Here is an 18,919-nt window from a genome sequence, read left to right as displayed (position 1 = left end):
TTGTGATGATGCCATTCGTCACATTGCCTGTACTAAAGAAAAATCCAAGTCTGAACATGAAAATGAATACATTTACTTCAACATGAAGCTCCCCACTGTTTTTCTAGTGGAATTTACTACCAGTCTGATACGCCACACACCTACATCCCATTTGAAAATGTGAACTGGAGTCCAAGATGGTGGCACTAAATATGTGCGCAAGGTCTTGGCCTAACAGGTTTCCCCCTTTAACCACAGCTTGTGTCAAAATTTGGATCATCTGCCAAATCATTTTCATTCTTTACTCTCAGAAACCCTGTAATACAACAGCATTTTCATGTTGTGAAATTCAGTTGTGACTTTTGGTTTTCGTGTGTCACCCCAAGATTTACAGTGGCCCTCTTTGGCCATCACTATGAAAAGATTCTGGGTGCGTCACTGCAGTTATATCTTGGTCTAGACAAGAATAATCAAGTCTGTAATTTGCTGCATTTTCAGACAAATACAAACACAAGCAACAGTCAAAAAATGTCTGTGTTCAAAAATAGCGCATTCATCATCGGCCCACCAGGCCTGAAGTATTCTGAGAGGTGCTGTTTTGATAAACAGCAGCATTAGCCATTAGCCCTGAGGGGTAAACCAAAAGATAGGTGAGTCACGCACTGTTACTCATGCATGCCAAGTTATTTGACTTGGAATCCATTTATTTTATTATATAAGGAGATGGGTGTGTTTTGTTTTTGTTTAGAGTTGGCTCCAGGTAATCCCATAATATATCCTGGAGATTTAAACTAGAGTTAACCTAGATCAGCAGTCTGCAAACAGGTCTGTAGTGTAGCATGTGACCCAGTCATATGACCTGCATGAACCTACATGATCCCAAATGTATGATTCAGTATAATCAGGCTTTTAAACACAAGATATTGTAATGAATTGTCTAAACACGGCCCATTGTTTTGTTTTTTTTACTTTTGAATTTAACACAATGGAACTCCATTTTGCCTATGATCAGTTTTATTATTTCCAATGCCATTGGGGAACCAACTGTACATGGCATTTCTGAATATTGGAAGGGACCTTGATATTTTGGTATCTGGATTTGGTATCGGTTCACAATTACAACTTATTACAACATGTAGTACCTTATAGCTGGCTGCATGTCATGTGTTGTAAATTCACATTTTAAAGAACCCTTTGAAAATAAAACAACTATATATATATATATATACATATTCAGTACCAGTTATACACATCTTAAGAATTTGTGTTTTTTAATTATTTTGAAATTCTCTTCTGTGTAGATTAATACTGAAGTCATCCAAACGTTGAAGAAAAACAAAAGTTTTTCAAAGTAGGCATCTTTTGCTTAGGTGACAGCTTTGCTGGCATTTTCTCAGTCAGCTTTATGAGGTAGAGTCACCTAGAATTCAGGCTTTCAGTTAACAGTTGTGCTGAACTAATTAAGAGATAATTACTTGAATTCCTTTCTCTTAATGTGTTTGAGAGCATCAGTTGTAAAGTTGTGAAGAGGTAGAGTTGGTATACAGTGAATAACTCTATTTGAGTAATGTTTTAATCCATATTATGGCAAGAACTACTCAACTAAGTAAAGAAAAATATACTTAAGAAGTGAAAGTCAGTCAGATCACCAGCCTGAAAACTGCAAGTTAACACCCCAGATAAAGGACACTCCTTTGTTACTTTTTTTAACACTTAAATTTACTTTATGGTTCCTTATGTGTTGCTCCATAGTCTGAATTACTATAAATAAATAGTATTTATTCAAAAAATAAAACCATTGTTTGGAAGGTTTTGTACTGTGTATACTATGAAAAACACAGGCCTAATTTTTTTAGTAAGTCAACACTGTGTCACTTAAAGAGCATTGGATTCACAAGACCTCCAAAAGTGTCAAGTGGTATGAAAGCAACAGGCCATTTAAGTCCTGTATGTTGTGAGATAGGGCCTTTGTGAATGGCCTTAATAAGGCTTGGGCATCCATGACCCTGCTGCCAGTTCAACAGTTGTCTCTTGGCTTTTCTCTGAGCTCTTCTAGAAGAAACTGACTACTGCATACTGAAAACACCACAAGATATCTGTGTGAAGTTTTGAAGAGTTTTGTCCAAGTTGTCTATCTGTCCCAATTTAGCAACTTTTGAAATTGGCTCAGACCCCCTAGTGAAAAAAAGTAGATTAAAGTACACTAAGCATTATTATGCTATAGTGCACTAAAGTGTACTTGTAGCCACATTATTATTAATCAGTATATTTAAAGAGCACTAAAATGGAACAACTTTTTTAAAAACTTATTATACTATACTTGTATAAAAATAGTACACAAGTCTTGCATAAATTGTGCTAAGTGCATTTAACTGTACTAAAATGGAACTATTTTAAATATATTTAAGTGACATTTAACCATATTACTTTATGTATGTAACCCCATATTTTAAATATGATTACAGTAAAATTATAATACATTTAATGAGTATAACAACTGTATCACTAGTATACACAGAGTATATTAAATATGTACCAAGAATTAATGTTAATTATTTTTACATTAGAGTACAAAATAAATTTTTTTGTAAATAGCACACTTCTAGTATACTTCATTGGGTATAAAAATATATTTACTGTAATACAATTTTTAGCTTGTTACAAATTTACTTTATTTTTTATTAGTAGTAGTACTTTAATTTACTTACTAAAAAGTTACATGATACATTATTCTTTAAGTGAACTACTGCAACAGATGTTTTTTTTTTTTAACATGCTTTGCTAAAAATGTACAAAAGTATATTTGGAAATAAAGTATTTTAGAAGTATATTAAATTACATTAAACTAAAAGTGTACTTCATAGTAGTCTATTTTTTTAAATACAGTATATTGTACTTTTTAAAAAGTATGATCAAAGTTTTAAACTTTAAAACATTTGATGAAAGCATAATATTAATGTACTTTTAGTATATTTTAGGTAAGTACATAAATTTGTTAGTATATTTATAGCATACTTAGACATTTCTCAATATGTTTTAAGTACAATTAAGTATATATATTTTTCACCAGGGCCCTCAAACTTCAATGCATTGAATTATGTTAATTATAATATTTTGATACCACTTTAAAATAGACTACCTTTATAAAGGGTTTATAAATGGTTTATAATTCGTTTATTAATGGTTAATAACTAGGGCAACAATATAGATGGCTGTGGGTTCACTATTTGGCAAACAACAGGTCATTGTTGCCCTTTCTACGTACCTGTTATAACTGATTTTTAATCATTTTTAAGGCATTTACAACCTAATTAGTAACCATTAATAAACTAATTGTAAACCATTTATAAACCCTTTATAAAGGTAGTCTTATTTTAAAGTGGTACCAATATTTTTATAATTAAGATTGCTTTTTGGTTCACTACCAAATACTGCATGTAGCCATGTAATTATTGTGTGGCAGATTTATGCTTCCAAAATATTGATTCATTCTTTAATGACCTGTTTGGGAAAAATAGAAACAGACTAGTTGTGTCAAGATTGATCTAGAAGACAATGACTCAAAATCTCAAAAGTTAGGTTACAGGGACCTCACAAGATTTTAATAATAGTCCTGAATTAGTATTGCTCATAATGAATGACTCATCGAAACAGCTTATCTTAAGTTTGAGAGGTGTTCTCAGTATCTGATCATTTATCCTCAGGAGAAGATGAAGCATGGTTCTGCGGCGTTTCTCCTGGATAAATGCCCTTCTTTGCATGGCACAGGTCTGCTCTGTTCCCGTGAAGTGCAGTCTCCAGCGGAGACTCGTACAGACTTGTCACCATCTCCTGGATAGCATGGTACGCTAAGCTTCATTATCTTTGGCATGTCCTGGTAAATACTGGATTACCAACATTTGAGTTGCAACATTTGTATTTTTCTCTTTTAGGGGGGTGCATTTCCTTTTCGGTGCCTTGACAATTATGTATTGGTTCCATTTCCCAAAGCTGCATTTGAGTCCAACACCAGGCAAGAGGTAAGATTTTGAGTTCTGTTCAGTAATTTGCTATGATACACACTCTGGCTACATACTGTAATTATGTTTCCAAAGTATATTCTGATACTTTTTTTGTTGTAGTTTCTGTAATATAATTTTAAAAGCATCTTCAGTCGTGCATGATTTATGGCGATGTCTCGTCAGTAAGACCCATACCTCAAGTCAGCCTGTCAGTGTAGTATATATGTAATAAATTGTAATAAATGTGTAGGCTGCATTTTATTTCCCATAAAGCAAAATGTCCTGTACTGAACAATTCCAATGGTAAATTAACATATCCAATGGTTTGTTGAAACATCCAATACTGAGTGAACACCCAACGAGTGTTAATTCATGTAAATCTGTCTAAATCAAACTGGGAGTAAAACAAATACTACAGTATCACCTGCATAATTCAGTATTAGTGATTTTACTATGCTGTTTTAAAATTACATAGAGACCAACAAAGTTTTTACCAAAGGTGATAAATAAGCATACACAATTGTTGTAGTTGAGCAAATACAATCTTCTCAAGATTCTACACAAACGTGCAAAAAAAAAGTCCCTTGCATTAGAATGGTGCCAAGTTTGCTTCTACCGAATAAGAGTTTCTGTTTTTATAAGGCTGTTGGCCTTTATATATATACAGTTGTGTATATAAAAGTTTACATACACTTGTAAAAAAACGTAATGTTATGGCTGTCTTGAGTTTTCAATAAGTTCTACAACTCTTATTTTTCTGTGATAGAGTGATCGGAACACATACATGTTTGTCACAAAAAACAGTCATAAAATTTGGTTCTTTCATAAATTTATTATGGGTCTGCTGAAAATGTCACCAAATCTGCTGGGTCAAAAATATACATACAGCAACATTAGTATTTGGTTACATGTCCCTTGGCCATTTTCACGGCAACTAGGCGCTTTTGGTAGCCATCCACAAGCTCCTGGCAAGCTTCAGGTCGAATGTTTGACCACTCTTCTTGACAGAATTGGTGCAGTTCAGCTAAATGTGATGGTTTTCTTGCATGAACCCGTTTCTTTAGCACTGTCCACATGTTCTCAATGGGGTTTAAGTCAGGACTTTGGGAAGGCCATTCTAAAACCTTAATTCTAGCCTGGTTTAGCCATTCCTTTACCACTTTTGATGTGTGTTTTGGGTCATTGTCTTGTTGGAACACCCAACTGCGCCCAAGACCCAACCTTCGGGCTGATGGTTTTATGTTTTCCTGCAGAATTTGGAGGTAATCCTCCTTCTTCATTATCCCATTTACTTTCTGCAAAGAACCAGTTCCACTGGCAGCAAAACATCCCCAGAGCATAATACTACCACCACCATGCTTGACAGTAGGCATGGTGTTCCTGGGATTAAAGGCCTCACCTTTTCTCCTCCAAACATATTGCTGGGTGTTGTGGCCAAACAGCTCAATTTTTGTTTCGTCTGACCAGAGAACTTTCCTCCAGAAGGTTTTATCTTTGTCCATGTGATCAGCAGCAAACTTCAGCCGAGTCTTAAGGTGCCTTTTCTGGAGCAAGGGCTTCTTTCTTGCACGGCAGCCTCTCAGTCCATGGCGATGTAAAACACGCTTGACTGTGGAGACTGACACCTGTGTTCCATCAGCTTCCAAATCCTTGCAGACCTGCTTCTTGGTGATTCTTGGTTGACTCTTGACCATCCTGACCAATCTCCTCTCGGCAGCATGTGATAGCTTGCGTTTTCTTCCTGATCGTGGCAGTGACACAACTGTTCCATGCACTTTATACTTGCGTATAATTGTCTGCACAGTTGCTCTTGGGACCTGTAGCTGCTTTGAAATGGCTCCAAGTGACTTCCCTGACTTGTTCAAGTCAATAATTCGCTTTTTCAGATCCACACTGAGTTCCTTTGACTTTCCCATTGTAGCTTTTGTAGCTGAGTCTAATCACTGGGTCAAATGAGCCCTATTTAAATGGGCTCATGAGAAGTCAACAGCTGTAGTCAATCAGAATCACTTACAAGAAGTGAAGAGGCCATGACATGAAGCTAATTTGATTGACACAACTCGCTACATCACCAAAATTGACAAATTTTGTTGCTGTATGTATATTTTTGACCCAGCAGATTTGGTGACATTTTCAGCAGACCCATAATAAATTTATGAAAGAACCAAATTTTATGACTGTTTTTTGTGACAAACATGTATGTGTTCCGATCACTCTATCACAGAAAAATAAGAGTTGTAGAACTTATTGAAAACTCAAGACAGCCATAACATTATGTTTTTTTACAAGTGTATGTAAACTTTTGACCACAACTGTATATATATATATATATATATATATATATATATATATATATATATATATATATATATATGTATGTATGTAAATGTCCATTTGTCTGTATGTCTGAATTATTACGATATTTTTTTGCACTATAAGGCACATTTTAAATCCTTTAATTTTCCCAAAAATTGACAGTGCGCCTTATGTATGAATTCTACCATTCACATTTTAAGGAGCAGTAAAGCCACTCCGCTGAAGTACAGCGTTATTAAGGAGTTTCAGTAAAGTTTCTCCAGCACAGAGGCTAAGGCAGTATTAGAATTTAGCATTAGCTGCTAACTAAAGCGCTAGCTATTTTGCTGTTAAGAGGTGAGCGTATCTGACTGTAGTCTGCTTGTTTACTGTGTTAAAACAAGCTAAATGGGACGAACCACTAGCTGCTAGCACCCTGGTTTACTGGAACACTCAGGGTTCCCTGGAGTAGCGTTGTTGGTTTCATTTACTAGCGCTAAACGCTGATAAATGCTGCTAACCACAGCTAATGCTGCTGCTAACCGTGGCTAGCATTGCTGCTAACTGCACTGGTGAAAGTATTGGAAATCTAAGCTTACTGTAAATAAACCGAAGTGCTTTACTCACCCAAATAAACAGTTTTAAGCAGAGAAATATGTGTAGATTAACAATATGGTGACACTATCTCTTAAAATCCATCTCATAATACAGTGCACCTTATAGTCCCTAAAATACGGGACATATTTACTACATATAGTATACAATAGCTACCTGTATGTGATTCAAGACTATTTATGTGTGTTGTTATTTCTACAAAACAGACTGTTGCATTGGAAAAGTCCATTTACATAACACTTGAGTACATCAACTCCATGTTAAACGATCATGAGCTCCCCGACCAGTGGACCTCCCAGGAGAAACTGGACTATTTTCTTCACATCGTGTTCCGACTGATTGAGGAAAACAAATGTGTAAGAATGCAGCAGTCATATTTCTTTTGATTGATGTCTCAGGCTCAACTGTTCTCTCATCACAGCTGTACACAGTAATATATATTATTGTTAAATGAGTAAATATAAGTTTTCCATTGTTTCAGAGTTTCAGACAATTAATTAGCTTTTTTTTAAGGCTGTGGTTAATATAAGTCTGGATGTGCTATTTTTATGTTCCTTCAAACCTTGTCACAAAAGTCAAGCAACCTTGGGTTCCTCTAAGCAGCTGCATATATCTATAAAAAAGTAAAAAAAAAAGCAGGAGAAAACTATAAGAAGTTAGTCTGGAAGATTTAGAAACCCCAACCAAGAAGAACCAACCAAGTGTCCAAAGTTGTAGAACATTGGGTCTTCTAGATACAGTAATTTAGTAATATATTCACACTATAAAAATGTTGCTAGGTCTATTGTTCCCTCCCCTTCAAACCTACAAGGAACACATTGCCACTTTACTGGTTTCTTGGATCTCCAAAAAAAAAAAAAAAAAAAAAATAGTTTTGGCCTTGAATCTTATCCTGTGCTTTCAACACAACTTTAACTTTAAGTAAGGGCCAATATCTTTAGTATTCACGTTGACCAATCCACTACTCTACTTCTGTATTTCCCTTACTATAATTCGAAATAAACTTCTTTTGTTTTGATTTCCCCTTTCAGGTCATGAGCAAAACCCAGGATTCACTGGACGACTTCCTTAAAAGAGAAGCCTCCCTCAGAGCATACTTCCAGAATATAACTGCAGTTCTAATAGAAAAGGTATGGCATAAATTTAAGCATCAGCCATATTGGTTCACTTTGAGGTCAGTTGGATTAATTGCTGTTTTTTCCATGTTTTAGGACTACCAATACTGCGCTTGGGAGTTTGCAAGGTTTGAAATTTTGCATGCTCTGCAGTTTATATTGAATAATGACTCCCAATGAAGTGCAGTCCCAGTGAAGGAATGGAGGACATCTTTGTCTAGTGTTTACCAATGGTATTATTTTTGTTTATGTATATGTATATATTTATTTATTGTGATTTTCTATATTTGTAATAAAACAAACAAACAAAAAATAATTCTACATCATTTTTGCTCATCTAGAAAGTAACAGTTAGCATATTTTCACCATATTTATTTTCACCTTATTTATTTTCACCATATTTGATCTTGCAATAAAACCTATATAAATAAGTAGGGATGTGGGTCATATAATTCCAGTACAGAAACCTGGGGATATTTCTTGTTTTAAAAATGATTTATAAAAACATTATAAATATATTGAAATGGAATTTTCTCATGAGGCTAAAAATGTGTTAATTGGCAGCAACTTAACATAACTGTACAAATTAACCTCTTATTTAGTAACTTTTACACAGACACAGTGATGTGCCTGAAGTACACTGTCATTTGTTTTCTATTGTATTGTCTATATGATTTGGTTAGTTATAAAAGGTTTGTTTTTATCATACATTCTAGTTTCAAAAACTACAACATATTTAACATATTTAAATATTATAACATTAAAATGCAAGAATACAACAACAACAGCCTTTGTTAAACCTTTAAATTAACCCTTTATTTGTTGTAAAAAAAAAAATAAAGTAAAAAACCTGAAATGGTGCTTTAAAAAAATTCATTTACTATTTACAGGCAAATTTTGACAAGTATAAAACACATGTTTTATATATCTTAAAAATGTGACCGTTTTAAATTGAGTGAATTTACTATAGACTTTAATGAACTGCAAATATTGTGATGTTATTTGTAACATACCACCCGTTCTGGTGGAAAATATTATATTTGGCAACATGTTTTCCTTACAATGGAGGTAAAACTACTCTCTTTGCCTGATCTTAATTAGAAAATGAGAGTTTTATCAGCTTTAGGAAAAAGAGAAAAGAGTGTTTTGCGGTGTTGTTCCTAGAAGTGGAAACGGAACAACGAAGTACAAGACGGAAATTTCCGAATTTTGTGGATTACATGTAAATTAATTCATTTTGATAGTAGCAAACATGTAATACTTTTAAGATTAATTATATTTATAAAGAAAGACAATAAAATACAAGTATACTCTTAAAATGTGGTTAGAACGAAGCATTTTGTGTCTTGTTAGGATTTCTTAATAATGTGAATTTTATTCAGTGTTTGTTTCTATATTCAGCCTTCCAATTGAATTCAAGTCAGTATAAATTATCCTTCACAAACATTCTTCTTATCCTTGTGTAACTACCACTACCACATTGGTCACTCACCACGGAGTCACAAACCACAACAAACGTCTTATCACAGTGTAACGTGGCACTTCTTCATTTTTACTTAGGCTTATGTTTAGGTTTGCACATTTCCTGAGTACATTTGAAATACTTTCACTTCAGTACAGTGTACCTACAGTGTCGCCACACTTGGTAAAATACTGAACTTATTCTACACAGGAAATTTGGCAGTGTTAAATCAACACTGTTAGTGTTAAATCAACACTTATTGCTGTTAAACTTTACACTCTCAGTGTTATTTTACCCTAACAGTGTTGATTTAACGCTGACAAATTTCCTGTGTATGGGTTTTATATAATATTACCACTTTAAAAGGAAATGAATTGTGGTGAGCCTTCAGTCGGTGGCATTCGTTAATCCTTTTCGGTTTCTATTGTTTGAAAGGAACAGTTCATTCATAAGACGCAGGGGATTGCCGCGAGAACAAGTGAAGGCAACAAGTGAAAAAAGATGTTGTGCCCATGATTACGTCATGAACGCCTTGATTATGCAACCGCATACTGTAACTGTGCATATAATACAATGAATCCTATCACAATAAACTCTATTTTATTTCAAATGTGAAGAACAATCTGACCAGTTTTGACAAAGGCTTCAACGTTGATTAAAAAAATATTAAAAAGGCTTCACCTGAAAGTGCTCATGAACCTTCCTAAATAAGTCTCTCAGCAGAAAAAAAGTAATTTACCGTAATGTTACAATCAGAATTGTTTTTCCATCCTCCCAGCCCAAAAGTGCAATGGACTTAGAATGGACTTGGAGTTAGAGCCCAATGAAAATCGGACAGTGAAATTGCTAATATTAAAATTAATATGCACATCTTCACTTATATATGCTTGAGTATGTATGGCCTTGGGTGAATGGTGAAGTAATTAATTGTTAATAGCTTATTTTTCTTACATTGTCCTGCAACAAAAAAAGTATAAATGAGCTTTAAATTGTGTTAAATAAAATTAAGTAAAGTGCTTAAAATCTTGAAATTAAAAGCAACACCAGATATCAGTTTTGAGTTTTGATTCTTTGCCACAAATTTTCCCCATTTATTACCCAGTACTTTTCAGACGTGAACCCACGAACCCACAAAAGAAGTGTAATAAAAAGAGGCAGACTGATGAACCTCATCATTCTCACTGGTTCATTGGAGGAACTCGCTCATTTAATAATTCTTCATTAAATCCTCTCCTTTTTGCTTTAGAGATGGTTGCACTGTTGAGTATTCTCGTCCTTGTGATGGTGCACGTGCTGGATGCTGCATTGATTCCGTGCGTCTGGACGCAGTTTAGACTGAAAATCTTGAATGAGGAGAGCATCGAGCTGCTAAATAGCATGGTAAGAAATCTACACATGGCAGAATTCCACATCTTGTAGATTTGCATGAATCCACGAAAGATCTTATTGGTTCTCTTTTGCAGGGTGATCTGCTGCCTCTGAAATGTTTGGAGAAAGGATGGCGTGCGTTACCAGATGACGCGTTTTTTAAAGTACAGGTAAATATTGCAATCAAAAACATGATAAAATAACTTCAAGTGAAAAACATATAAGTACACCAGTATGACTCTCGCTGTGATTCAGGATGAAGATCTGGCAATGGTCAGTCTTGAAGTTCTGAGAGGTGTGGAACGAATCTTCAAGAACGAACCTACAACTGTCACGTGGGACAAGGAAAAACTAGGCCTTTTCAGGAATGTCATATCTTACAGACAGGTGGAAAATCTGCAGAAATGTGTAAGTGTGTCTAATTGCGAAAATACTTTTGGTATTGTGTGGAAGTATGTATCTCTGAGTAGATAACCAGTAGACTTCACCACAAAAGAAACATCTAATACATCTTTTTAGGTTGGGAGAGATGCGTCCCAGAATGCATTGGGAAATCCCTCCGCAGACAGCAGCGTTGGAGTACTGCAGTCCTATTTTGAAGATTTGGAGGAAAACATGAAAATGAAGGTTGGTTTTGATGGAGCTTGTTCACAAATATCATACGACAAATAGATATTCTTTGCTTAAATTATTTAGAAGTTCAGTGATTTTTTTTGTGCATTAAGAGATAATTAATATTGCTTTTATTTTTTAAAAGGGATTCAGCGAGTGCACCTGGGAGATGGCGAGAGATAAAGTTACGAACGTCCTCATGAAGTTCCAGGCTTTTCTAGAAAGCAGAAAGTAGAAATATGTCATCTTTACATTTCGTCAAGATCAAGAACGTAGCCTGTATAATTAGCACTATATTTGATTGTGTGTTTATTTGTTTATGTATGTATGTATGTATGTATGTATTTATTTATTTATTTATTTATTTATTTATTTATTTGTTTGTTTATTCATGATTAAAATACTTGAAGTACATTATTTATGGATACCATCTTTTTAATCTTCTAATAAAGCATATCTCAAATGTAAAATAAAAAAGATTCTTGTTGTTAAAATGTTGTTAAAAAACGAAATGCTGCTTGTAAAACAAAAATGATTTACTATTTATGGGCAACAAGTATGAAATATACATTTTAAATATCTTAAAATGTGCCAGTCTAAAATTTAATTACTTACTAAGACTGTGATGAACTGCAAATAATGTGATCTTATTTGTAACAAAAACAAATAATTGGGCAGTATTTTTTTCTTATAATGGAGGTAAAACGTTTCTCTTTGACTGATCTAAATCAGACTTTGGGAGTAATATCAGCTCTAAAGACAAAGATGTTCTTGCGGTTTTTCCTAAAAGTGAAAAAGGAAAAATGATGTACAACAAAGGAAATGTCCGGATTTTGTGGATTCCGTCTTGATACTTTCACTTATAAAACGTGCTTTTCGATTTACTAACATATATAGAGGCACACTACAAACCCCAATAGCAAGAGCATCAGAGCAATAAGAATTTCTGAAGATCAACCCTACCAGTCCTAAACGTAGGTATGCCATACATTTATCACCAGATTTCAGATTGTTGTGTTCATATCAAACCCAGACACGTTATTTTTTTTCCATTTCTCAGATCTGTACCAGAATGGCATTTCAGTGTTTGATTTGGGTCAGCTCTCTTCTCTTCGCTGCCCAGGTCTGTTCAATGCCCATAAAATGTCAACTTCAGCTGAGGCTCGTCGAAACAACTCACAACTTACTGGAGAACATGGTGTGTAGACGTTTAAAAATACTGACGGAAGGCGAATAGGAAACCTCACTCCGTTTAGAGTTTATTGTTTCTTGTCTTGTCATTTGTGGTCATTTGGTTAGTGAGACTTTTTTCCTTTGATAGGCGGGTCCAATTCCTTTCCAATGTTTAGATGAAAAGTTTGGAATAAAATTGCCCACCTGGGCTCTGCAGTCCAACGACTCCAAACAGGTGAGTCTTGGATCTTGGATTCGCTTTATATGTTCATGTTTGGATGAAAGCACTGTTTTCATGGATTAGCAGCTTTTATAATCAGGCTGTATGTCTGATCTTCGGTAGGATGTGGGCGTCACAAAGGCCGTGTTTAAGACCTTTATGAACATGGGCTCCCTAATGGAGAACGACGGCATTCCGCAGTACTGGGATTCTGGAAAGCTGGAGAATTTTGAGAACATCGTTTATCGACAAATCAGTGAAAACATTTGCGTAAGTGATTTTACTTTACTATGCAAAGTGTGTAAAATTAAGAAGTATAATGGATGAATGTGTTCACTGATTTGACTTCTAAAAAATATTGTTGATGTTGCAGAATTTGGGCGTTTCAGCACAAGAGGATGAAGACGGCTTTGCTCAGAGAGACGCTGCACTCACGCACTATTTTCAGAAACTGGCAGCACTTTTGAAAGAGAAGGTTTGGGCGCTTTTAAAGAAGAATTTTTATTGTACTTATAAAAGTATTAGTTCAAGAATGTCTCGATACATGAGATTCAATTTAACCCTGTATTTTTGTTCACAGGAGTTCAGTGATTGTGCATGGGAAAGGGTACGACATGAGCTTCTGCGTGTTCTGCAGGTCATTCTGTTGGAGAACAACGTATAGTCTAAACAAGTCTGCACATAAGAGCTTTTAAATATGTTTAAAACACGATTTTACATATTTATTTATTTATTTATTTATTTATTTATTTATTTATTTATTTATTTATTGATTGATTGATTGGTGTATGTTTTGATGGTCTGTATGGCAATAAAAAAAACTTGCATTTGAAGCATGTGTTTTACGTGTGTTACTAAAAAGATGTACTAAATGTCTAATTTTCTACACCTTAAATAAACGTATTGTGCAAAGTAAACGTTTGTTCACTATCACAACAATAGACATCAGTCAAAAATCTAATCTGTTCACTCATGTAAATTCAAACAAGACACTTTAATCAGTCTAAAGCAAAACTATGAAAAAAACAAAAAAAATACATGTTATGGATTCTAATTGGCACGCTTTTCCAATTGCACAGCAATACTGAAGGTCAAATATAAGTTTTACTGTTTTAAGCTCTTCGCTTTTTTTTGATAGAACCCTACAATAATAAATTCTTTGTTATTATTTGGTTATCTAATTGACTATAAGTGGAGAAAAGTGTAGAGTTGTGTTAATTACATTGGCTTCTCTCCAACTATGTGAAATAAAGACTTGTGTTGAATGAATATTTGACTGGATTAAATTTAAATTCAAATTGTTGTTGCAGAACAAAATAGGACTGAGATTTCATGCAAAGGACAGTGCTATTACACAGTCATTTCAAGAGCATTAAAAATTCACACTGGACTGCAAAAGTGGCAAACTTTCAAGGTCCAGAGCTTGAATTAACATCAGTATGAATTATCACTAACAAACATTCTTCTAATCCTTGTGTAACTACCACTACCACATTGGTCACTCACCACGGTGTCACAAACCACAACAAACTCCACTGATGTTCCTCATTAGTCTTATCATATAGTGTAAGGTGGCACTTTTTTATTTTTACTTTATTTTTGGTTTTAGGTTTGCACATTTACCTGAGTAAATTTCTTTCACTTCAGTACAGTTTACTTACAGAGTAGCCACGCTTGCTAAAATACTGAACTTATTCTATGGGTTTTACATAATATTACCACTTTAAAAGGAAATTAATTGTGGTGAGCCTTCAGTCGGTGGCACTCGTTAATCCTTTTCGGTTTCTTTTGTTTGAATGGAACAGTTCATTCATAAGACGCAGGGGATTGCCGCAAACACAAGGGAAGGCAACAAGTGAAAAAAAAGGTTGTGCCCATGATTACGCCATGAACGCCCTGATTATGAAACCGCATACTATAACTGTGCAAATAATGCTACAAATCCTATCAAAATAAACTATATTTTTTCAAATGGGAAGAAATATTTGACTAGTACTTACAAATGCTTCAATTTTGATAAAAAATATTGAAAAACGCCTCACCTGACAGTCCTCATGAATCTTCCTAAATAAGTCTCTCAGCAGAAAAAAGTATTTTACTGTACTGTTAAAATCAGAATTATCTTTCCATCCGTCCCCAGAAGCGCCGTTGACTTAGAATGGACTTGGAATTAGAGCCCTATGGAAAGGGACAGTGAAATTGCTACTGTATGTAATTAGTATGCATCTCTTGACTTATATATGCTTAAGGATGTATTGCCTTGGGTGAGTGGCGAAGTACTTGACTGTTAATAGCTTATTTTTTTACTTTGTCCTGCAAAAAAGTATAAATAAAGCATTAAATTGTGTTGAATGAAATTAAATAAAGTGCTTAAAATGTTGAAATTAAAAGCAATACCAGATATCAGTTTTGAGTTTTGATTCTTTGCCACAAAATTTCCCTCTCTATTACCCAGTAGTTTTCAGACGTGAACCCTTAAACCCACAAAAGAAGCGTAATAAAAAGAGGCAGACTGATGAACCTCACCATTCTCACTGGTTCATTGGAGGAACTCGCTCATTCAATAATTCTACATTAAATTCTCCTCTCCTTGTCGCTTTAGAGATGGTTGCACTGAAGGTTTTGAGTATTCTCGTCCTTGTGATGGTGCACGTGCTGGATGCAGCATTGATTCCGTGCGTCTGGACGCAGTTTAGACTGAAAATCTTGAATGAGGAGAGCATCGACCTGCTAAATAGCATGGTAAGAAATCTACACATGGCAGAATTCCACATCTTGTAGATTTGCATGAATCCACGAAAGATCTTCTTGGTTCTCTTTTGCAGGGTGATCTGCTGCCTCTGAAATGTTTGGAGAAAGGATGGCGTGCGTTACCAGATGACGCGTTTTTTAAAGTACAGGTAAATATTGCAATCAAAAACATGATAAAATAACTTCAAGTGAAAAACATATAAGTACACCAGTATGACTCTCGCTGTGATTCAGGATGAAGATCTGGCAATGGTCAGTCTTGAAGTTCTGAGAGACGTGGAACGAATCTTCAAGAACGAACCTACAACTGTCACGTGGGACAAGGAAAAACTAGGCCTTTTCAGGAATGTCATATCTTACAGACAAGTGGAAAATCTGCAGAAATGTGTAAGTGTGTCTAATTGCGAAAATACTTTTGGTATTGTGTGGAAGTATGTATCTCTGAGTAGATAACCAGTAGACTTCACCACAAAAGAAACATCTAATACATCTTTTTAGGTTGGGAGAGATGCGTCCCAGAATGCATTGGGAAATCCCTCCGCAGACAGCAGCGTTGGAGTACTGCAGTCCTATTTTGAAGATTTGGAGGAAAACATGAAAATGAAGGTTGGTTTTGATGGAGCTTGTTCACAAATATCATACAACAAATAGATATTCTTTGCTTAAATTATTTAGAAGTTCAGTGATTTTTTTGTGCATTAAGAGATAATTATTATTGCTTTTATTTTTTAAAAGGGATTCAGCGAGTGCTCCTGGGAGATGGCGAGAGATAAAGTTACGAACGTCCTCATGAAGTTCCAGGCTTTTCTAGAAAGCAGAAAGTAGAAATATGTCATCTTTACATTTCGTCAAGATCAAGAACGTAGCCTGTATAATTAGGACTATACTTGATTGTGTGTTTATTTGTTTATGTATGTATGTATGTATGTATGTATGTATGTATGTATGTATGTATTTATTTATTTATTTATTTATTTGTTTGTTTGTTTGTTTATTCATGATTAAAATACTTGAAGTACATTATTTATGGATACCATCTTTTTAATCTTCTAATAAAGCATATCTCAAATGTGAAATAAAAAAGATTCGTGTTGTTAAAATGTTGTAAAAAAAACTGAAATACTGCTTGTAAAACAAAAATGATTTACTATTTATGGGCAACATGTATGAAATATACGTTTTAAATATCTTAAAAATGTGCTAGTTCAAAATGTTATTACTTACTAAGACTGTAATAAACTGCAAATAATGTGATCTTATTTGTAACAAAAACAAATAATTGGGCAGTATTTTTTTTCTTATAACGGACGTAAAACTTTTCTGTTTGACTGATGTAAATCAGACTTTGGGAGTTATATCAGCTCTAAAGACAAAGAGAGAGTGTGTTTTTGCGTTTTTTCCTAAAAGTGAAAAAGGAAAAATGATGTACAACAAAGGAAATGTCCGGATTTTGTGGATTCCGTCTTGATACTTTCACTTATAAAACGTGCTTTTCGATTTACTAACATATATAGAGGCACACTACAAACCCCAATAGCAAGAGCATCAGAGCAATAAGAATTTCTGAAGATCAACCCTACCAGTCCTAAACGTAGGTATGCCATACATTTATCACCAGATTTCAGATTGTTGTGGTGTTCATATCAAACCCAGACACGTTATTTTTTTTCCATTTCTCAGATCTGTACCAGAATGGCATTTCAGTGTTTGATTTGGGTCAGCTCTCTTCTCTTCGCTGCCCAGGTCTGTTCAATGCCCATAAAATGTCAACTTCAGCTGAGGCTCGTCGAAACAACTCACAACTTGCTGGAGAACATGGTGTGTAGACGTTTAAAAATACTGACGGAAGGCGAATAGGAAACCTCACTCCGTTTAGAGTTTATTGTTTCTTGTCTTGTCATTTGTGGTCATTTGGTTAGTGAGACTTTTTTCCTTTGATAGGCGGGTCCAATTCCTTTCCAATGTTTAGATGAAAAGTTTGGAATAAAATTGCCCACCTGGGCTCTGCAGTCCAACGACTCCAAACAGGTGAGTCTTGGATCTTGGATTCGCTTTATATGTTTCATGTTTGGATGAAAGCACTGTTTTCATGGATTAGCAGCTTTTATAATCAGGCTGTATGTCTGATCTTCGGTAGGATGTGGGCGTCACAAAGGCCGTGTTTAAGACCTTTATGAACATGGGCTCCCTAATGGAGAACGACGGCATTCCGCAGTACTGGGATTCTGGAAAGCTGGAGAATTTTGAGAACATCGTTTATCGACAAATCAGTGAAAACATTTGCGTAAGTGAATTTACTTTACTATGCAAAGTGTGTAAAATTAAGAAGTATAATGGATGAATGTGTGCACTGATTTGAGTTCTAAAAAATGTTGTTGATGTTGCAGAATTTGGGCGTTTCAGCACAAGAGGATGAAGACGGCTTTGCTCAGAGAGACGCTGCACTCACGCACTATTTTCAGAAACTGGCAGCACTTTTGAAAGAGAAGGTTTGGGCGCTTTTAAAGAAGAATTTTTATTGTACTTAGAAAAGTATTAGTTCAAGAATGTCTCGATACATGAGATTCAATTTAACCCTATATTTTTGTTCACAGGAGTTCAGTGATTGTGCATGGGAAAGGGTACGACATGAGCTTCTGCGTGTTCTGCAGGTCATTCTGTTGGAGAACAACGTATAGTCTAAACAAGTCTGCACATAAGAGCTTTTAAATATGTTAAAAACACGATTTTACATAAATGTTTATTTATTTATTTATTTATTTATTTATTGATTGATTGATTGATTGGTGTATGTTTTGATGGTCTGTATGGCAATAAAAAAACTTGCATTTGAAGCATGTGTTTTACGTGTGTTACTAAAAAGATGTACTAAATGTCTAATTTTCTACACCTTAAATAAACGTATTGTGCAAAGTAAACGTTTGTTCACTATCACAACAATAGACATCAGTCAAGAATCTAATCTGTTCACTCATGTAAATTCAAACAAGACACTTTAATCAGTCTAAAGCAAAACTATGAAAAAACAAACAAAAAAACATGTTATGGATTCTAATTGGCACGCTTTTCCAATTGCACAGCAATACTGAAGGTCAAATATAAGTTTTACTGTTTTAAGCTCTTCGCTTTTTTTTTTTAGATAGAACCCTACAATAATAAATTCTTTGTTATTATTTGGTTATCTAATTGACTATAAGTGGAGAAAAGTGTAGAGTTGTGTTAATTACATTGGCTTCTCTCCAACTATGTGAAATAAAGACTTGTGTTGAATGAATATTTGACTGGATTAAATTTAAATTCAAATTGTTGTTGCAGAACAAAATAGGAC

General features: G+C 34.6%; 2 protein-coding genes across 2 annotated transcripts; both read left to right on the top strand.

Annotated features, from left to right (window-relative positions):
- The first annotated feature begins 3,696 nt into the window (after positions 1-3,696).
- LOC125799275 (interferon alpha-7-like) lies at positions 3,697-8,216 on the top strand. The gene is made up of 5 exons (XM_049475562.1): positions 3,697-3,822; positions 3,912-3,998; positions 7,097-7,246; positions 7,922-8,020; positions 8,102-8,216. The coding sequence occupies exons 1-5, from the start codon at positions 3,697-3,699 to the stop codon at positions 8,183-8,185; spliced, it is 546 nt and encodes a 181-aa protein (XP_049331519.1). The 3' UTR covers positions 8,186-8,216.
- A 9,067-nt stretch (positions 8,217-17,283) lies between these two features.
- Positions 17,284-18,269, top strand: LOC111196927 (interferon alpha-1-like). The gene is made up of 5 exons (XM_049475529.1): positions 17,284-17,334; positions 17,533-17,619; positions 17,729-17,875; positions 17,979-18,080; positions 18,186-18,269. Exons 1-5 carry the CDS (start codon positions 17,284-17,286, stop codon positions 18,267-18,269), a joined length of 471 nt encoding a protein of 156 aa, XP_049331486.1.
- The last annotated feature ends 650 nt before the right edge of the window (positions 18,270-18,919 follow it).

The sequence above is a fragment of the Astyanax mexicanus genome, chromosome 3 (genome assembly GCF_023375975.1).
Source record: "Astyanax mexicanus isolate ESR-SI-001 chromosome 3, AstMex3_surface, whole genome shotgun sequence".
Lineage (NCBI taxonomy): Eukaryota > Metazoa > Chordata > Actinopteri > Characiformes > Acestrorhamphidae > Astyanax > Astyanax mexicanus.
Note: the sequence above shows the minus strand (reverse complement) of the source record. Positions and strands in the feature narration are given on the sequence as shown.

What these genes read in the sequence shown, in the direction of transcription:
- LOC125799275 (XM_049475562.1), top strand. Translation starts at nt 3,697, where the DNA reads ATGGTTCTGCGGCGTTTCTCCTGGATAAATGCCCTTCTTTGCATGGCA. An exon ending in TGATTGAGGAAAACAAATGT is followed by an intron (nt 7,247 to 7,921) that starts GTAAGAATGCAG and finishes TTCCCCTTTCAG; the next exon opens with GTCATGAGCAAAACCCAGGA. An exon ending in CTGCAGTTCTAATAGAAAAG is followed by an intron (nt 8,021 to 8,101) that starts GTATGGCATAAA and finishes TCCATGTTTTAG; the next exon opens with GACTACCAATACTGCGCTTG.
- LOC111196927 (XM_049475529.1), top strand. Translation starts at nt 17,284, where the DNA reads ATGGCATTTCAGTGTTTGATTTGGGTCAGCTCTCTTCTCTTCGCTGCC. An exon ending in AGTCCAACGACTCCAAACAG is followed by an intron (nt 17,620 to 17,728) that starts GTGAGTCTTGGA and finishes GATCTTCGGTAG; the next exon opens with GATGTGGGCGTCACAAAGGC. An exon ending in AAATCAGTGAAAACATTTGC is followed by an intron (nt 17,876 to 17,978) that starts GTAAGTGAATTT and finishes TTGATGTTGCAG; the next exon opens with AATTTGGGCGTTTCAGCACA.